At 42.0% G+C, this 20,838-nt stretch overlaps 1 protein-coding gene across 1 annotated transcript in view; it reads right to left on the reverse strand.

The window, feature by feature from the left end:
* Window positions 1-20,838, reverse strand: part of LOC122561536 (cilia- and flagella-associated protein 54-like) — a 201,748-nt gene that overhangs the window by 33,553 nt on the left and 147,357 nt on the right. Inside the window, exons 17-19 of the mRNA XM_043713281.1 lie at window positions 14,982-15,185; window positions 2,788-2,883; window positions 996-1,213 (exon numbers count right to left, since the gene is read on the reverse strand). Of these exons, the coding sequence (XP_043569216.1) occupies window positions 996-1,213; window positions 2,788-2,883; window positions 14,982-15,185 (518 nt within the window). The remainder of the gene's footprint in view (window positions 1-995; window positions 1,214-2,787; window positions 2,884-14,981; window positions 15,186-20,838) is intronic.

The raw sequence follows: 20,838 nt of genomic DNA on the forward strand, positions 1-20,838 counted from the left end.
TTTTAAGTTGGGTTCACAGAGACAGGATCCTCCCTACGCTCTGCACTCAACATGGGGCCAGGCCACTAAAGATCCAGGCACTACATGTGCTTATTTGAAACAAACTCCTCAAATGAGGACATGAATTGGTGCACTGAAGTCACTTTTAGCAATATGATTAGATTAGATTCCTTACAGTGTGGAAACAGGCCCTTCGACTCAACAAGTCCACACCGACCCTCCGAAGAGTACCACCCAGACTCATTTCCCTACATTTACCCCAACTAATGCACCTAACACAAATGGCAAATTAACATGGCCAATTCACCTAACTGCACATCTTTGGACTTTTGCTATCTGCAAGCTGAGAGTATGCAGTATGGCACAAAAAAACTGCAGATGCTGGTAATCAAGGTAGACAAGCAGAAGACTGGAAGAACACAGCAAGCCAGGCAGCATCAGGTGGTGAGGAAGTCAACGTTTCAAGCATAACCCCGCTTCAGGATTCCCAAGGTAGACAAGCAGGTGGCTGGAAGAACACAGCAGACTAGGCAGCATCAGGAGGTGGAGAAGTCAATGTTTCCTGAAGAAGGGTTACACTCGAAATATTGACTTCTCCACCTCCTGATGCTGCCTGAGAGTATGTCATAGACCAGGGGGTTGTTATTGTGCAGTGATAGTGTCCCTATTTCTGAGCATGAAGGCCTAGGTTCATGTTCTACATGTTCCAGAGGTGTACAATAACATTTCTGACCAGTATGATGAAAAATATCTACAATAGATTAGGTTATACAAAGTATTAACGAGCCTGATATCTGTGCTGCCTGATGTCATTGAGTCTGACTGTGCAGCACTCACTTAAAATTAATTAAACTGTAAAAAGTAATATCACAGCAAGTGCTAATTGACAGCCAGGTTTTTATTTATTGGCCTGAACTAAAAATTTATATAGCCTTTGTGGTCCATTCTTTCTCTTTGGAAAATTCACTGTAAACTATTACAAATATAAACTTTACCTCAGGCTGGAATTGCAAGAATTTGAAACTATCTTCAAAAATTTCATACAGGATTACAGGAATACTCTCAGCACAGCAAGTATTTTTATATGTAGGTAGGTGGCTCTTTAAAAATGAATGCATTAGTGCCAAGCGTAGACAAAGGTCCGTGTGGAACACAGGTGTATGAGCTCCATTTTCAACATCATTTACAGCACACTTCAGGAAATCTATATCAACTGAAATAACATATTTAAGAATTACATTTTGAAATACAAGTTTCTTAACCACTCATAACTAAACATTTTTTGCTTCTCAACAATAATCTCACAATGTTTATTTAGGATGCTTGTGGCTCAGTGATCGTATCCCTGTCAGGAGGGATTGAGTTCAAGTCCTGCCTGCTCCACCAATGTGTCATAACATCTCTGAGCAGGTTGATTAGAAAATATGTACAGTACACCCATGACTTGGTTTCTTTATTAATTTACTCATTTTTAATTATAAATGTATTCCTTTGCCATTTGTTTTGAAGCAAGTCATGTTTACTTTGTAACTAACCTTTTAGTTCGAAATTAATGGTTATTATTGTGCCAATCCTTAGCTTTCCAAAATTTGCTCATTAGATATGGCAAGATATGGCAACTCCTTTGAAAAGGTTGGTCAGCCTTTGTGAAAATAGGGAAGCAAGAAGGCCAAAAACTAAATGGAACAGATTTAAAATAATTGGCGAAAGATTCAGATATGATATGGGGATTTAAAAAAAACGTTTTCTGCTCTGAAATGTACTGAAACATTAGTGGAAATATTGAAAAAAAAACAATTAGACGTATAATTGAGCGAGAAGAATTTTTAAAGAGATCTTGCCAAAGAGCAGAGGATAGAAGGCTCTTTCAATGATCCAACAAAGGCACAATGGGCTGAATAGTTCTTTGGAGTATTTATGTGGAAGGTGATGTTTAAGGACAGAATGGCAGTCAGTTCATGGGACAAATAATATGGGCATCTGAGACGGAGATAGAAATCACAGAAGATGAGAAATATTTTAGTCGAGAGGTTGAAGGAGGAGGGTGGACTGGGAAACAGAAAGGTGGGCTGGGAAATTAAAGAGCAAGGGCTTCTAAAGAAGAAGCAGTATCAGAGGAATATCAGAGTGATTAGGTGCAAAAGGGTAAAAACACTTCCAGAAGCTTAGGAAAGGCAGGTGCCAGAAATATGACCAGGGAGTAAGAGCTTGTTCAAGGCAAAATTCATCATCGCAATGTTTCAGAAAAAGCTGGTTCATAACGCAAACTTACATGATAAGCTAAAAGCCTTTGTCCCATTTGAAGTGGTGTGACTGTGCCATGGAATGAAGGGAAAGGCTATAGAGGGCCCTGAAAAGGCCAAGGGATAAAAACAAGATAGTTGTAGACTGATGATGGCTTTGCACACTGTTGCATAGCCCACACAATTGTGCATACAATTTCCAAACCTAGCATGTACCGTCCTATATCCAGGGAATTAAAACTTACAATAAAAACTGTAGGGTTACCAGTAATGGAACCAAAAGATTCAACTTATATCTGGTTTATGACTCCTATGTTATTAGAAAGAGAAAATTTGAGTTGGATCAATTCATGGTAGAATATTAGTCACAATAAACCGACAGAAAAACAGATTAAACGGAAACCAAATTATAAAAACATTGCCTATGAAATCAGTTGAATTCAAAATATGTATGGCGCTACATATGGAATTTCTTTATTAAATATGAAATTTGCAGATAGTCTCACTATATCTTGTGATGAACGAACAATGTATTTCCATATACCTCCATGCATTTGCGCCTCAGAAGGTTGAGTAAAAGCAATCTTGGGATCAGGGTATTCTGGCCCTTCACCATTCATATTTTCAACTCGACTTCGAACTAAGAAAAAACAATAAATTTATTATTAAATCATCAACTATGTATTCAAATATAGAATAACACTATTTGTTGTTCGGCTTATTAACCATAATTCTCAGGATTTCCACATTCTTGATAATATGGCCAATCTGTCCAAAATCCTTTTATGTTTGCCACTGATAAATAGCATAAAAGTGGTTTGAACGTACTGTTTTAACAAGGGAGAAGGGATTAAATAACTCTCAGCCTCATCAGTTGTTTATGACAAATGTTGAAATTCTTTGTTTTGTGAGATTATAATTCTCTGATTAAAAAGTGGTTTACTTTAAGTAGTAAGGAGCCAAACAAAAGGGGTTGAATCTCACATTTTCGTTTGAAGTCTGAATTGCATTGAATTATTTGGAGGGGTTCTCACTGTAAGGCCCAATGAGATCTCTCATTATATCTTACGAAGTTTGCCTCAGTAACTACATAACCTGCCCCTACGGCATTGCTCATATCTAATTTTATCCCCTTCTTATTATGCACTGTTCCCAGAACAACTTGCAACCTCAATACCAGAAGATGCACCTGCACTGTTTTAAAGGCCCACTGTCAGTCTGGAATTGCCCGCCACAATTATTAATATTTGCCCTGAGTATGGCAAACAGGGTGAAATTAGAATCCTTCTTTGAGGGCAAAGTCCTGGTGGGTGGGATGGTACAACCACAGGATTTCCTCTCCCACCAGGACTGGCAGTGGAGCCAAACACAGTTTGATCTAAAGTTGCTACCCAGGTCAGTGCAGTCTCAGCTATCTGGAGAAATACTCAATACTGTAGGAAGAAGTCAATGCCCTTATCCACTCCACCAGCATAAGTGCCACAATCTTCTCCTTGATACTTTACACTCACTCTAAGCCTGCTCCTGTATTCTCCTACCAAGGTTCATGTTCTACCACTCTCACGATTGCTTGAAACACCGTCCAATTTGCTGATGACGCCATCATAGTGAGTTGGATTTCAAACAATGACGAGACAGAGTACAGGAAAGAGATGGCGAGCTTAGTGGGGTGTGGTATAAAGACAACAATCTCTCCCTCTGTGTCAATAAAACAAAGGAGCTGGTCATTAACTTCAGGAAGCAGAGTGGAAAACATAGCCCTGTCTGTATCAATGGTGCTGAGGTGGTCAAGAGCTTCAAGTTTCTCGGAGTAAATATCATCAACAATCTGTCCTGGTCCATCCACATCGGCACTACAGTCAAAAAAGCACACCAGTGTCTCTACTTCCTTAGCCATGTGCACAATGACTCCGACCAATTTTTAAAGATGCACCATAAAAAGCATCCTATCCTGATGCATCACAGCTTGGAATGGCAACTGCTCTGCCCAAGTCTATAAGAAATTACACACAGTTGTGAATGCAGCCCAGTCCATCATGAAAACCAACCTTCCTTCCATTGACCTTGATTACGGTTCCCACTGCCTTGGGAAAGCAGCCAACATAATCAAAGACCCACTCACCCTTTCTTCCATTGGGCAGAATATACAAAAGTTTGAAAACATGTACCAACAAATTCAAGAACAGCTTCTTCCTGCTGTTATCAGACTTATGAAAGGACTTCACATATATCAGTGTTGGTCTTTCTCTGCAGCTGTAATACTATATTCTGCATTCTGATCTATTACCCTGATGTACTTATGTAAGGTATGATTTGTCTGGCTAGCACGTAAAACAGTACTTTCCACTGTATCTTGGTACATATGACAATACCAATAAATCAAATCACATTTTCTCACACACACCAACCCCAATGTTACAAATAAGCGAACTCCATTTTCCAGTGGCAGCAGCAGTAGGAAGAGCAACAGCGAGAATCAGGGGCTTGCCGGAAAGATAACTTTAAAATTATATAAACTTACCCCGTGAATAGGCAGAGTGCACACTGAGCAAGAGCAGACACGGGACTGCTGAGTAAGTGAAGTAATATATTTGGGTGGTTGCATTACCTGAAACTCTACTTAGGTAGTGTGCCCCACCCATTCTCCTCCTCTAACCAAAAACAAAGGGTTCTGAGAGCCGGATTGGTAAGGTAACTAACTTTTTTATATTCTTTATTTTTCTATTGTATCTTTGGGAATTTATAACAGTGGGGATGACGGTTAGGGCAATAAAATGTTCCTCCTGCAGAATGTGGGAGGTAAGGGTCACCACTAGTGTCCCCACTGACTTCATCTGCAGGAAGTGCACCCAACTCCAGCTCCTCGAAAACCGCGTTAGGGAACAGAAGCTGGAGCTGGATGAACTTCAGATCATTCGGGATGCGGAGGGGATTATTGAGAGGAATTACAGGGAGATCGTCACATCTCAGGTACAAGAAAAAGGCAGATGGGTTACTGAAAAGGAGACGGAAAGGGAACCGGCAGGCAGTGCAGGGAACCCTTGCGGTCATTCCCCTCAATAACAAGTATATCGTTTTGGATACTGTTGGGGGGATGACTTACCCATTATGTCATGGGGTACAGGTTTCAGGCACAGAGTCTGTTCCTGCTGCTCAGAAGGGAAGGGGGGAGATGAGCAGAGCATTAGTAATTGGAGACTCCATAGTTAGATGGATAGATAGGAGATTCTGTGGGAATGAGCGAGACTCACGGGTTGTGTTGCCTCCCAAGTGTCAGGATTCGTGATGTCTTGGATTGTGTTTTCGGGATCCTTCAGGAGGAGGGGGAGCAGCCCCAAGTTGTGGTCCACACTGGCGCTAACAACATAGTAGGAAAAGGGATGGGGATTTGAGGCAGAAATTCAGGGAGCGAGGCTGGAAGCTTAGAGCCAGGACAAACAGAGTTGTTATTGTTGGTTTGTTGCCTGTGCCAAGGTGAGGAACAGGGAGAGAGGAGTTGAACACATGGCTACAGAATGCTGCAGGATGAAGGGCCTCAGATTCCTGTATAATTGTGGCTCATTCTGGGGTAGGCGGAACTCTACAAACAGGATGGGCTACACCTGAACCAGAGGGGTACCAATATCCTTTGTGGTTGGGGGGGGGGGGGAGGGATTTTCTAATGCTCTGCGGGAGGGTTTAAACTAATTCATCAGGGGGGTGGGAACCTGAATTGTAATTCCAGTGGCCAAGAGGTTGAGAGTAGGGAGGTCAGAAATATGGTTTCAAGGTTGCAAGAGTTCACCAGCAAGTGGGAAGGTGGTTTGAAGTGTGTCTACTTCAACACCAGGAGCATTCGGAATAAGGTGAGTGAACTTGCAGTGTGGGTTGGTTTCTAGGATTTCAATGTTGTGGTCATTTTGGAGACATGGATAGAGCAGGGACAGGAATGGCTGTTGCAGGTTCTGGGATATTGATGTTTCAGTAAGAATAGGGAAGGTGGTAGAAGAGGGGGAGGTGTGGCATTGTTAGTCAAGGACAGTATTACGGTAGCAGAGAGGACATATGAGGACTTCGTCTACTGAGGTAGTATGGGCTGAAGTTAGAAACAGGAAAGGAGGTCACCCTGCTGGGAGTTTTCTACAGGCCTCTGAATAGTTCAAGAGATGTAGAGGAAAGGATAGCAAATATAATTCTGGATCAGAGCGAGAGCAACCTGTAGTTGTTATGGGGGCTTTAACTTTCCAAATATTGATTGGAAATGCAATACTTTGGATGGGTCAGTTTTTGTCAAATGTGTGCAGAGTATGGCCAATAAGGGTCAAGGCCACATTGGATTTGGTACTGGATAATGAACCTGGCCAGGTGTTAGATTTGGAGATAGGTGAGCACTTTGGTGGTAGTGACTACAATTTGGTTATGTTTACATTAGTGGTAGAAAGGGATACGTATATCCCGCAGGACAAGAGTTATTGTTGGGGGAAAGGCAATTATGATGTGATGAGGCAAGATTTAGGATGGATAGGATGGGGAAGGAAACTGCTGGGGATGGGAACAATTGAAATGTGGAGCTTATTCAAGGAACAGGTCCTGCATGTTCTTGATAAGTACGTACTTGTCAGGCAGGGAGGAAGTGATCGAGCAAGGGAGCTGTGTTTTACTAAAGAAGTTGAATCTCTTGTCAAGAGAAAGAAGGAGGCTTATGTTAGAATGAGACGTGAAGGCTCAGTGAGGGCACTTGAGAATTGTAAGCTAGCCAGAAAAGATCTAAAGAGAGAGCTAAGAAGAGCTGGGAGGGGACATGAAAAGTCATTGGTACATAGGATCAAGGAAAACCCTAAAGCTTTCTATAGATATATCAGGAATAAAAAAAATGACTAGAGAAAAGTTAGGGCCAATCAAGGATGGTAGTGGGAAGTTGTACGTGGAATCTGAGGAGATGGGGAAGTACTAAATGAATATTTTTCCTCAGTATTCACACAGGAAAAAGACAATGTGGTCAAGGAGAATACTGAGATACAGGCTACTAGACGAGATGGGATTGTGGTTCACCAGGAGAAGGTGTTAGCAATTCTGGAAAGTGTGAAAATAGATAAGTCCCCTGGGCCAGATTGGATTTATCCTCGGATTCTCTCGGAAGCCAGGAGGAGATTGCAGAGCCTTTGGCTTTGATCTTTATGTCATCATTGTCTACAGGAATAGTATCGGAAGACTGGAGGACAGCAAATGTTGTTCCCTTGTTTAAGAAGAGGAATAGAGACAACCCTAGAAATTATAGACCAATGAGCCTTACTTCAGTTGTGGGTAAAGTGTTTGAAAAGGTTATAAGAGATAGGATTTATGATCATCTAGAGAGGAATAAGTTGATTAGGGATAGTCAACAAGGTTTTTTGCCTCACAAACCTTATTGAGTTCTTTGAGAATTTGACTAAATAGGTGGATGAGGGTAAAGACATTTCCATGAGGCATTTAATAAGGTTCCCCACGGTAGGCTATTAAACAAAAATACATTTGTGGGCGGCACGGTGGCCCAGTGGTTAGCACTGCTGCCTCACAGCGCCTGTAAAGACATTTCCATGAGGCATTTAATAAGGTTCCCCACGGTAGGCTATTAAACAAAAATACATTAGCATAGGATTGAGGGTGATCTAGCAGTTTGAATCAGAAGTTGGCTAGCTGAGAGAAGACAGAGGGTGGTGGTTGATGGGAAATGTTTATCCTGGAATTCAGTTACTAGTGGTGTACCACAAGGATCTGTTTTGGTGCACTGCTGTTTATCATTTTTATAAATGACCTGGATGAGGACATAGAAGGATGAGTTAGTAAATTTGCGGATGACACTAAGGTCAGTGGAATTGTGGATAATGCTGAAGGATGTTGTCGGTTACAGAGGAACATAGTTAAGCTGTAGAGCTGGGCTGAGAGGTTGCAAATGGAGTTTAATGCAAGGCGATTCACTTTGGAAGGAGCAACAGGAATAAACCATGCTAGGCTAATGGTAAGATTCTTGGTAGTGTAAATGAGCAGAGAGATCTCTGTGTCCATGTACATAGATCCATGAAAGTTGCCACCCAGGTTGATAGGGTTGTTAAGAAGGCATACGATGTGTTAGCTTTTATTGGTAGAGGGATTGAGGTTTGGAGCCACAAGGTCATGCAGCAGCTGTACAAGACTCTGGTGTGGCTGCACTTGGAGTATTGCATACAGTTCTGGTCACCACATTATCAGAAGGATGTGGAAGCTTTGGAAAGGGTTCAGAGGAGATTTTCCAGGATGTTGCCTGGTATGGAGGGAAGGTCTTATGAGGAAAGGCTGGGGGATTTGAGGTTGTTTTCGTTAGACAGAAGGTTAAGAGGTGACTTAATTGAGACATTTAAGATAATCAGAGGGTTAGATAGGGTGGACAGTGAGAGCCTTTTTCCTCGGATGGTGATGGCTAGCACAAGGGGCCATAACTTTAAATTGTGGGGTGATAGATATAGGATAGATGTCAGAGGTAGTTTCTTTACTCAGAATAGTAGGGGTGTGGAACATACTGCCTACAACAGTAGTAGACTCGCCAACTTTAATGGCATTTAAATGGTCACTGGATAAACCTATGTATGAAAATGGATCAATGTAGGTTAGATGGGCTGAAGGGCCTGTACTACGCTGTAATGTTTTATGTTCTACGTTATAACCCTGCATGTCATCTGCACTGCCTGCTCACCACTCAGGGTACCTCAACACATGAACCAAAAGTAACAGCTGTGCCACTCACTTTAACTTCCCATAATACCTGCCTCCCTCTCATTACAGCAGTATAACGGCTCATACTATGGCAGAAAAACTCAAAATGAGCAGAAGACTGTCCGATATTCAGCTCATCAGCAGCTATGTAGAGAAAAGCTTGACTTTGATGGCTATATGTAGCTGACTGACTGTGTCCAAGCCCCTGTCAGCCTCTGACTGTCCTTGACTTACTGTGCCAAGATGCCCTGAGCAAAGGCTATCCTCCTTGACTTGACAGTTCTGTTGACAACCATGGCAAATTTGCCAGCTTTGTGCCTGCACAAAGACAAAGCAATGCAAGACAGGGATGGTGTGAGCATCCAGTCAGGGTCAGAGTGAGTGAGTACTATGATGGTGAGTGAAGAGCCCAGAGATGCAGCCTGGTCCAGCCCAATGAGCTGGGAGTGTGTCTCTGAGCACAGAGTACTTTCTGTAGAATTACAATGGTAATTGCCAGTGCAGCCTGAGGTGCAGCATGAAAGGGCAGAAATATCCTCAAAGTTAATTGGAGATGTGTCATGAGGGTTTTAAGAGGTTGGCACATGTGAGATGCCAATGTCTGTGGATGTAGGGTGTGTGACTAGTGCCCATGGAGCATGCCCTGAGATTACTACATGGAGGTCCTTTGGAACAAAGATTGAACTGAAGTTACCAAGGACCCATTCTGATTTCCACGTCAAGAATTCTCAACATCCAGCTTATTTCGCATATTAGCTAATATAGTTACAATTTCAACAAGCTATAATTTCCCCTTAATTGGCAATTTGCCTGTTTGGTGAGAAATTCCTCTTGCCTCGACAAGTGTAGCAAGGTGCTCTCATATCAAGAAAGGACTCGGAAGACTATTTGCCCACTCCTGCAAAAAAATCTCACCGTTGCCCATATCAACCTCTACCAAATTCCATATCTAATTCTGCATTCTTAATTCCAGTTCTCTTGGTCAGCCAAAAATTCCTTGAAACAGAAGTCGATTGTGTTTTCCATATCTCTGGAGTTTATTATCTCCAAGCTGCCAACTACAGTAAATGTTTCAATTCCAATATGTGATGATCCTTATAAAAATGTAACTTACGTAGGAGAGGAGGAACTTGTCAGGCTTAGCAAGGGGTCTGACTGACCGAGTTCAATGCTTTTGAAGAAAAATTGTATTTAATTGGTCCAATTCCTGTCAGTTTCATTAAACTGAGCCAACCTGTGTGGGTTGTATAATTTCTATGGCCATTTTTAAGTCAGTGTTTTTGTCTGTGGATGTCACAAGTATTAAACTGACGGATTGAAATCATAGATTAGTATTCTATATATTACATTATTATGACACCTCTCACGAGGAATGGACTATGAACAATATTTCTCCCTTCTGTTTACAGTGAGTGTAACATTATCAGGTTAGGATGAAATAAGGTAAAATGCACAAAAACACTCGCATCCCACATTCGCTCTCCTTGCCTTAAACTAGATTTTAAATTTGATTTGAGAGTGGCATCCTCTTTTTACTGTACAAAATTGACTTGTTCACTAAGCTGTGCTGCCTCACTGAATTTTAACCCTCCACTATCCGTTCTATAAGGTTCTACTTGACACCAGGTATTTGTAAAAATTTGACTTGTAAGTTAGTGGGTAGTAACCTGATTTTTGCCTTCTGTGGAGTGTCTGGATTTGGATCCAGCCCCTCACTCTCATTGAGCTTTACATCAACCTGAATGTACAGGTTATGATTTGAAATATACTTCTGTTGCTTTGATCTCCCAATGGGTCATTTTATTTTAACTCATTGGTGTACACTTGGTGATCCCCACTGGTGGTATCTGCTGTGGATATGACCCCTTCCCTTTTCCCTTGGTATTGGGAATGGACTAGTTTTCAAATTTGGGCTTGTTCATTTTTCCTGGAAAACTACTGTGACAGATGAATGTTCATCTTCTGTTATACACCCCAGTGACTCTTCCACTAAGTTAGGCATAACCTTCACTAGCTCCTGGCTTAATTGAGGACTTCCCTAATCACCTCAACTTGCTTTGCCATTCACTTAAATCATGGCTGACTTGATATACTTCACATTCCCAACTATCTCTATAACCTTTCACTCCCTTGCTTCTAAGAATTGATTTATTTCTGCCTTGAAAATATTCAAGGGTTCTGCTTCTACTGTCTTTTAGAACCCGCTGAGAGAAAAGAGATATATTGCTATCTCTCTTAAATGAATGACCCTTTATTTTTAAACATGAAATTCTCACTGAGCAGCTGCAAGTTGCCAATTGACAGCAATAACTGCTCTTTCGGGTCCTTGCAGAAAGCCCAACTCACCTCATTCCATTTACAACCGTACCAAATTCAACAAGCTGGAGGTAAAAACTTGACATGGAAAACCAGAGTAGGTTCTTGGTGCATTCAGCTCATTGCTTGCCCGGAAAGACTTCCAGGCACCAGCCACCAATATCTCAGGGCACATCCACACACACCTCTCGTCCATGTACATTGACATTCAATATATGCCAGCCTCTATGAACCCTCTGATCCACTACATGATATTTCTGCATGCCGGCCTGCTCCAGTAACTACCACTGTAATGCTGCAGCAAGGACACTGTATACTTAGGGACACACACTCAGCACATGGACTGGACCAGGCTGCATCTCAAGTCACTCCATGTGTTATCATAGTGCTCACTCACCTAACTGCAACCTTCCCTTGCATTACCTTTTTGCACTTTGTCTCTCAGCCAAAGATAACACGCTCATGTACTACTTTTTATTCATGCTGTTTAGAGCTGACACAAAGCTAGGAAGCTTTGGTTGTCAGTAGGCCTCAGTCAAGTCAAGGGAGATATCCATTACTTAGGGGTCCAGGCAGAGTAAATCAAGGGCAGCCTCTGATACCAGACGAGGTCATGCTGGGGTGGTCACAGTCAGGATCTAGTCCTCATGAGGAGTGAGGAACTGAATGCCATGTGGCTCATCACCTGTACTAACTCTTTCTGTCCTATTGTGGGCTTCTTTTCTCTGAGAATGAGATAGCGAGACAAGTGTGGAGATGAATGTGTGTGGCACAGCTATTACTGTTGGTTCAGGTGGAGGCGTCCTGAGTGAGTGAGTAGGTAAGCACAGAGGGCATGATGGTAGAAATGGGTAGAATGTTGCAGGCAGTAGTGAGATTTACACAGCACGAGCTTTGGTGGGAGAGAAGTACAGTCGCAGAGATACAGTGAGTGTGAAAAATCAAACAGAAGATTGTGCACTTGCACTGGCAAGGTGGAGAAAGACATTGGCCTTCTTCCTGCAGGTCTGACCTTTCCTCCAGATGGCTGATCCTTCTTTAACCCAGCCGGCAACCTGGGACCAGGCTGAGCATGGTGTGGTGCTATGGACTCCAAGGCTGGTCCTGGGGGAGAAGGAAATCCCTTTTGTGCACCAACCACTCCAGCAGCAGCTCTGGAAACCTGCCCTCAAAGCAGGCCACTGATTTCCCCTTGTCTGCCATGTCTGGGGAAAATATCAGGAACCTCATAGGGCAGTCTCAACTGATAGTGCTTGTCCAGATGAACAGCTGCCTTTTAAAGATTCCGCCTGAATTTAGGATGCCTGTCAATTCTGAGTGCAGTTCTTCCAGGAATAGTGTGTGGTAAGATGGGGCTGGAATTGATGTGATTCATGCCACAGGGGCAGGAATGGCAATAAATACAGCAAGTTTGGTAAGATTCAGCAAAAACACTTGTTCAGCTTCACAGCAAGAATCAATCCACTACATTTGAATTGCTTGCTCTTATCCAAATAAACTGTAAGATTCAGCTGGCCCAGTTATTTTAGAAGTTGTTGCACCATTTAGTCTTCACCCATCCTCAAACCCCTACCCACTTCCATCTCCTGTCCATAGTAAACTTTTGCCACTCTGCCCACCGAAGTAATTAAAAATAAATCTTACCTACATACTCACCACACATGATATCTTGACCTGTGATTACCACTTTCCAATATTTTTGTTTTAATCCTTCCCACGAGAAAGTGAGGACTGCAGATGCTGGGGATCAGAGTCGAAGAGTGTGGTGCTGGAAAAGCACAGCTGGTCTTCCACATTGGGACCCTCCAGCCACACAGGATCAACGTGGAGTTCACCAGTTTCCTCATATCCCCTCCCCCCCCCCCCCACCTTATCCCAGATCCAATCTTCTAACTCAACACCACCTACTTGAACTGTCCTAACTGTCCATCGTCCTTCCCACCTATCCGCTCCACCCTCCTCTCCAATCTATCACCTTCAACCCCCACCTTCATCGGCCTATTGCATTCCCAGCCACCTTCCCCCCAGCCCTACCCACTCCAATTTATCTCACAACCCCCTTGGGCCAACCCCTCATTCCTGATGAAGAGCTTATATTTGAAACATCGACTGTCCTGCTCCTTGGATGCTGCCAGACCAGCTGTGCTTCTCCAGCACCACAGTCTTCGATTTTAATTCCTCCTACTCCACTTGTATTCACAGGGCAAAGTTTGATAGCCACACTACACCCGACAAAGACAGGTTTTGTAATAGGGTGCATTTAATCAGATGCAAGGAATAGTGATCCTGTTCTGCATCAATTATGCCCTCCTGAGCATCTAGAGGTCACGTAAGATCCATGTTTCACTTCTGCTTATGTTCACCCAGTGGCAGATGAGGATTTGCTACATGGAGGAGCCTGAAAAGCAAACCCTGTCGTGGTTGCTTGCAGGACTCCATGAAGGATCCCTAACAGTTAGGGAATCAATGCCTAATCAGCACCCAGAAAAGGGGGAGGCATTGCAGAAGGCTACTCTCGTACCCTTGCTGCCAGTCCCTTCCCCAACCTTCCCTTGTGAACTTCACCTCAGGTATCACTAGCCCCTGCATTGACTCATCCCTTTGGGCTGAGTCCCTCATCATCCTGGGCTTTGGGTGAGTGTATTACCAGCAACTTGCAGTGAGTGGCCAATATCAACCCATTGTGCCTACAGTCAGGACCAGGAATTGTAATCATGGGCCTTGCTGCTGACCCTTGGCGTACCATGGCCTGTGCACAGAGCCGAGATCCTGAGCCCCATGTAGCCATGGACTCCAGTTATTGGCTCTTATCTATTGCTCTACTTACAGTCTGTTTCTTCTTTCCTTTGATTATTTAGCAATTATTTGTATTTGTATTACTCAATGGATTGGTTAGCTCAGTTGGCTGGATGGCTAGTTTGTGAAGCAGAGTGATGCTAACAGTGTGGGTTCAATTCCCACAGTGGCTGAGGTCACTTGGAAGGTTCCACCTTCTAAACCTCTTCATTCTTCTGAAGGGTGGTGATTCTCATAATAAACCACAAGCTTTCCAAGACAGCAACCCTGTGCAGTAACTTTACCCTTACTAGTTATATTAATTTATCTTTTGTTAATATTCAGAAAATCATGAGTATCTCATCACGAATTGCTGTAGTCATTTGGGCTCTTTCTTTGTCAAACTGTGACAACACTGTCATGTTATAAAGCTATTTTGTCCTTGATCTTTTTGAAGAGAGATGTAAAGACAGAGGTGCAGAAAGGTCTAGCTTCCAATAGAAGGGGAGTGGCCAGTTCAGGGTTTTTTTTAAGCTTGTTTTAGCTGTAGCAGTCACAAGATGTGTGAGCCCAAGAGAGTTACAAGCTACAGTAAAGAATTCCTCTGACTTTCTTCTGAAATCTCTCTCTGGAAGGGGTGTGTTAATGAGATGTCACTGTATTGGAACAGTTAATTAGTTAAGTTGTCGTATCGGTCCGGTTAAGTTTTCCAATAGTTCTGGTTTCTTTTGTTCGTGTTTCAATTGTAGTGTTTAAATAAATTCTGTTTTGCTTAAAGCCAAGTAGTTTGACCAGTTGTATCACACCTGGAACACCCACTTCACATGTGCCTTTAAAATAAGAAAAGGTTAGGGTCTAGGCTACTTTCTTAAAATATATCGAGGGGATTTGGCCTGGTCCATTACAAAGCACACACAGAACAACTTGCAAATATCTTACTTGGCAGTAGATTGATGTTATAGAGCCTACGGAGGTGGTTATTGTAATTGAGAAACTGGACAGAGTTCAATGATTGTGCAATCTTCCTGTAAAATGACACAAAATTTGGAAGTTCATTTGGTGCAACTGGTTTGGTTCCTTCTTCCTCCTCTTCCACTTTTTCTCCTTGTATGGTAGTTAAGATTGGCAGAAGTTCATCATTTTCTGCAAGGTTATGAGCAACAAAATGACATTTTATGAAAGAAGCAAATTAAAATTTTGCACTCAATTTGATTGTTGTAAATGTTTGATTTCATTTTATAAAGAATTTACGTAAAATCTCTCAAACTAATTTTGCGAAAGCATTGTTGCTTAAAATAAGAGGAATGAACAGACCAAGAGAGTACAGGCCATTGGAAATTGTTCTGATGGACAAAATAAATCATTTACAAAGGCAGTTTAGATTTGTTAAGGGTCTGGTTTACATGTGAATGCAGACCCACAGCAATGTGGTTGACTCCTGATTGCCCTCTGGGCAATTAGGGATGGACAATAAATGCTGACCTAGCCAGTGTCACCCATGTCCCATAATTTTAAAAAGGCTGGAATACTGCATAGACAGTAAACTTTGTATTATCGCCTCCTATAAGACCAGGAGTGTGCCAATTGATCAAACTTTCCAGATAATCAAGAGGTCTACATAATTAATGTAACAATACACAGTAAGTAATGGGGATATACACATTATTATACTTTATTTAAATCATAAATCACTTAAATATTATTGCAATGTCTGAAATAAAACTTAATGGCAGACAACCTTCTCACTCGCATCCTCAAATGACGACTCAGACATCACAGTAGATTACGATATTTGAGGAGAAATCAATTTAAAATTGAATAAATGTTGATATTTTCATGTGGCTCCCTGATTGAATAAGCATACTTACATTGAGATAAATAAACCTTGCAGCAGTTGAAGTATATAATTTTTGTTGGCTTATCAAAAGTGCTGATTCATAAAGTGCCGGTTAAACAAAGTTTACTGTGGTATTTTTAAATTCTCTTTTGGGACTTGCGGATCGCTGAATGGGCCACCATTTATCACCTGTCCTAAATGCCCTTGAGAAGGTGGTGATGAGCTGCCTCCTTGAAGTGCTGCAGTCCACGTCTGATGACTGCATTCAAGAAAGATGTCCTCGGATTAGACAGGACATAAAGGATATTTAAGAAGATGTTTCTACGAATGCCATTTTATAGCCACAAGAGAAAATTGGAGGAAGTTGAAGAGAGAATTAAGTGAAATGTATAAAATTATGAGGGGCCTGGATATCATGGTTAGGAAAAGAGATTTCCATTGTCGGAGAGATTAATAACCAGGGCATGAAGTTAAAGTAATTGGCAGAAGGATTAGAAAGAAATTGAACAGAATGCTTTCATCCAGAGGGTAATGAGGTTTGGAGCTTACTGCCATGTTGTGTGGTAGAGAAAGAAACTGTAAGGGCCTTGAATAACAATTTGGATATGCACTTCAATTGCTATAATCTACACAGCGGTGGACTGAGGGGAAGAAAATGGAATGAGGCCTACACAGATATAATAAGGTAAACAGACAATTTTGTTTGGTCCTGGGGTGTGGGTGTCTCTGGTCTTTATTGCCCAGTCCTATATACCCAAAGGGCAATTAAGAGTCAACCACATTGCTGCGGATCTGGAGTTACTGTAGGCCCGACCAGGTAAGGCCAGCAGTTTCTTTCCCTAAAGTACATCTGAAAGCCAGATGGGATTTTTACAGCATTATTTTCATGGCTGCCATTGGGCTAGCTCTTTATTCCAGATTTTTCTTGCACTCAAATTTTACTATCTGCCATAGCGGGACATGTACGTAGTTGTCAACTTCAGCAGGAAAAACAGAATGGCAGGGTCTTACTTAAATTGTAGTTGATTGGGAAAGGTTGATGTACAAGGGATCTGAATGTCCTTGTATTATAATCATAAATTAAGATTTCACTGGCAGATAATTGGCGTGTTTGCCTTCATTGCAAGAGGGCTTGAGTATAGCAGCAAGAAAGTGTTTTCTGTAGCTGTACACGACTTTGATGAGATTATACCTAGAGTAATGTGCACAGTTTTGGTCTCCTTAACTAAAAGATAACTTGCTATAAAAAGAATACAGTGAAAATTCACCAGACTAATTCCGAGGATAGCAGGTTTGTCATGTGAGGTATGAGTTGACTGGGCTTATACACACTGGAGTTTAGAAGAGTGACAAGGGATCTCATTGAAACGTATAACACTTTAATGGGCTGGACACAAGATTGATATTTACCTTGGCCTGGGTGGGGCTGGAGTGTTAACAGTCTCAGGACATAGGTAGACTCTTTTGGATTGAGAAGATGATAAATGGCGGCATGTGCCTCACAGCACCAGGGACCCAGGTTTGATTCCATTCTCGGACGACTGTCTGTGTGGAGTTTGCACATTCTCCCCGTGTCTGCGTGGGTTTCCTCCCGGTACTCTGGTTTCCTCCCACAGTCCAAAGATGTGCAGGCCAGGCAAATTGGTCATGATAAATTGCCTGCAGTGTTAGGTGCATTAGTCAGAAGGAAATAGGACTGGGTGGGTTACTCTTCGGAGGGTCGGTGTGGACTTGTTGGGCTGAAGGGCCTGTTTCCACACTGTAGGGAATCTAATTTTAAAAAGTCTTTACTCAGAAGGTGTGGAATTCTCTATCAGAGGGCTGTGGATACCAAGTCACAGAATATGTTTAAGAAATAAACTAAACAGATTTCTAGTGGCTAAAGATATCAAGGGGTAGGGAAAGAGAATGGGAATATGGTGGTGAAATACATGATCAACCATGATCATACTGAATTGTAGAACAGGCTTGATGGGCCGATTGGACCACATCTGCTCCTATTTTCTATGGCACCAGTAATTATGTCAGGATTCTGCTTGTGGTCTGCTTCTGTAGTACCAAGTAATGAATTCATCAACATGGACATTTCTGTTATACATAGTTTTCAATGGGGTAAATAGTGCCTCACTCAGTTGGAAGCTCATCACATACAATTCAATGCATTCCATACAACTTCTATGTTAACACAGTAATTGATGTTTCACTATGATTTAATTTGAATTTAAACTTGTATAGTTGAATAACTTATATTTTTTGTTTAGCTTGGCATATACAGTCTGGAAGTATCAAATATTCTAAATATGTTCATAAAGATGAAAACAAGTGAGTTTGCTGAGATGGATATGATCAATTCACTGGATTGAATCCATTCAATAGAGATTCAGTCATGTAGTGGTAATGTTAAGTAGGTTCAAATCCCACCACGGCAACTGGTGGAATTTAATTTCAATGAATAATTCTGGAATTAAAAGATGGCCTAATTGTGACCATTAACAACATTGTCAATTGTAATTAAAAACCCATCTGCTCTATTCATCCCTTTAGGAAAGGAAACCTGAATCTTAAGTACACTCTGAAAAGGCCTCGTAAGCTAGACAGTTGTATCAAAACAGTACAATACCTAAAGATAGGAATGTAACTGGGTCAACCCGGCAATATCCAAGACATCAAAAATGGCAATGGTAAACCAGTACTATTAACCCTCCAAAATCCTTCTTAAAAACATATAGGGGCTTTTATCAAAATTGGGTGAGCTGTCCTGTAGACTACACAAGTATCAGCATGTCATAATCATTCTCATTGTATCATACCTTACACACAAGATCCCAGACATTAACATAACCAGGCCTGAAATAGCAGTATAGTCCTATACTTTCAGAAGAGAAGGACCCTGAGAATCCTCAATATTGACTCTGAACCCCAAGAGGCCTGACAGTATCAACACCACCTTCCATGTTGATCATCGGTATCCATTCCCAAGCCCACTTGCCCTCGATAAGGTGATGGTGAGCTTCCTTCTTGAACACTGCAGTCTAATGTGCAATGTAGACCCACAATGCCTTTAGAGAGGAAGTTCTAGGATTCTGACCCAGCAACGCTGGTGGTATATTTTTAAATCAGATTGCTGGGTGGTTTCAAGGGGAACCACCCAGCAAGGTGGTGGTGTTCCCATGTATTTGCTGTCCTTATCCTTCTAACTGGAAGTTGTCGTGGAGCCTTGGTCAATGTATGCAGTAAATCTTGGAAACGGTACACACTATTGAGCAATGGTGAAGGGAGTGGATGTTTGTGGATATAATACTAATCGAGCAGACCCCTTATCCTAGATGGTGATCAGTTTCTTGAGTGTTGTTGGAGCTGCACCTATCCAGGCAAGTTGGGAATATTCCATTACACTCCTGACTTGTGCCTTGTAGATGGTGGACAGGCTTTGGGGAGTCAGAATTTGAGTTACTCACTACACAATTTCTAGCCTCAGACCTGCACTTCTAATATTTCCTCTCAAAGGTAACTTGCAGGATACAGATAATGAGGGATTCAGTGACAGTAATGACATTAAATGTTGAGTTCAAGTATTGTAAAGCACTGTACTAGTTTGAGAACCTCTCAAATGCAATTAGGGTTAGGGATTGAATACTGGTCGAGCTAGTGATGCCTGTATCCTGCAAAAGAATACTAAAAAAAATGCTTTTGTTGCATTATTAGATTACTTACAGCATGGAAACAGGCCCTTCGGCCCAGCAAGTCCACACCGACCCGCTGAAGCACACCCACCCAGACCCATTCCCTTACATTTAACCCTGCACCTAACACTACGGGCAATTTAGCATGGCCAATTCACTTGACCTGCACATTTTTGGACTGTGGGAGGAAACCAGAGCACCCGGAGGAAACCCACGCAGACACGGGGAGAATGTGCAAACTCCACACAGTTAGTCGCCTGAGGTGGGAATTGAACCCGGGTCTCTGGTGCTGTGAGGCAGCAGTGCTAACCACCGTGCCACCCATATGCTTTCTCTCAATTTCTGGCATTCTTCACTAGCAGTGACAAGAAATATGCACAGTCCATATGTCCAAAGATCACAATTGGGAATATTGACTTAGCCAATTTCAGGTCAAAAAAGGTTAAAGCAGAAACAGGGAACCAAGGTAAATTGGGAAATGGCCCGACCTCATCAGGAAATGCATTTCACCAGACTGTATGATTGGCCAGCAAACCTTCCCTCAACATGGCATCTCATTGAGATGCTTCACAAGAGTTGGTTTCATATTTCAATTGGCAGTTTTGCCTGAGAGATGTCAGTCTAATTAGCAGTTGGTAGACAAGAAAATGTTGTAAAGTATTCCAATGCCAAGTACAGTCAAAGGTCCACAGCATGAACACATGCCTTTTGGCCCCAACTTGCCCATGCTACCCAATTTTCACAATTTAAACTAATCCTATTTGCCTGTGTTTGGTCCATATCTCTCCATACTTATCCCATCCATGTACCTGTCCCAAATGTTTCTTAAATGACAAATTTGTACTTGCTTCCACCACTACCTCTGGCAGTCCATTCCAAACACTCACCACCTTCTGTGCCTTAAACCTATGCCCCTCTAATTTTAGACTCCCCTAGCATGGGAAAAAGCTGCTGATTATCTATCTTATCTATGCTTCTCATGATTTTATAGACCTATATAAAAGTCACAACTCCCTTTCCTACTCAGCAGGGGAAAAAAAACTTTCAACACACCCAATCTATTCTCATAACTCAAATCATGGAGTCCAGGTAGCATCCTAGTATTTCTTTTCTGCACTCTTTCTAGTTTAATATCTTTTCCATAGTAGGGCAATCAGAACTGCACATAGTACTCCAAAAATTGCCTCACTAACATCTTGTACAGCTGTAAAAAGACGTCCCAATTCCGACACTCAATGGTTTGACCAATGAAAGCAAGCATACCGAAAGCCTTCTT

Source organism: Chiloscyllium plagiosum, chromosome 23 (assembly GCF_004010195.1).
Source record: "Chiloscyllium plagiosum isolate BGI_BamShark_2017 chromosome 23, ASM401019v2, whole genome shotgun sequence".
Taxonomy (NCBI): Eukaryota; Metazoa; Chordata; class Chondrichthyes; order Orectolobiformes; family Hemiscylliidae; genus Chiloscyllium; species Chiloscyllium plagiosum.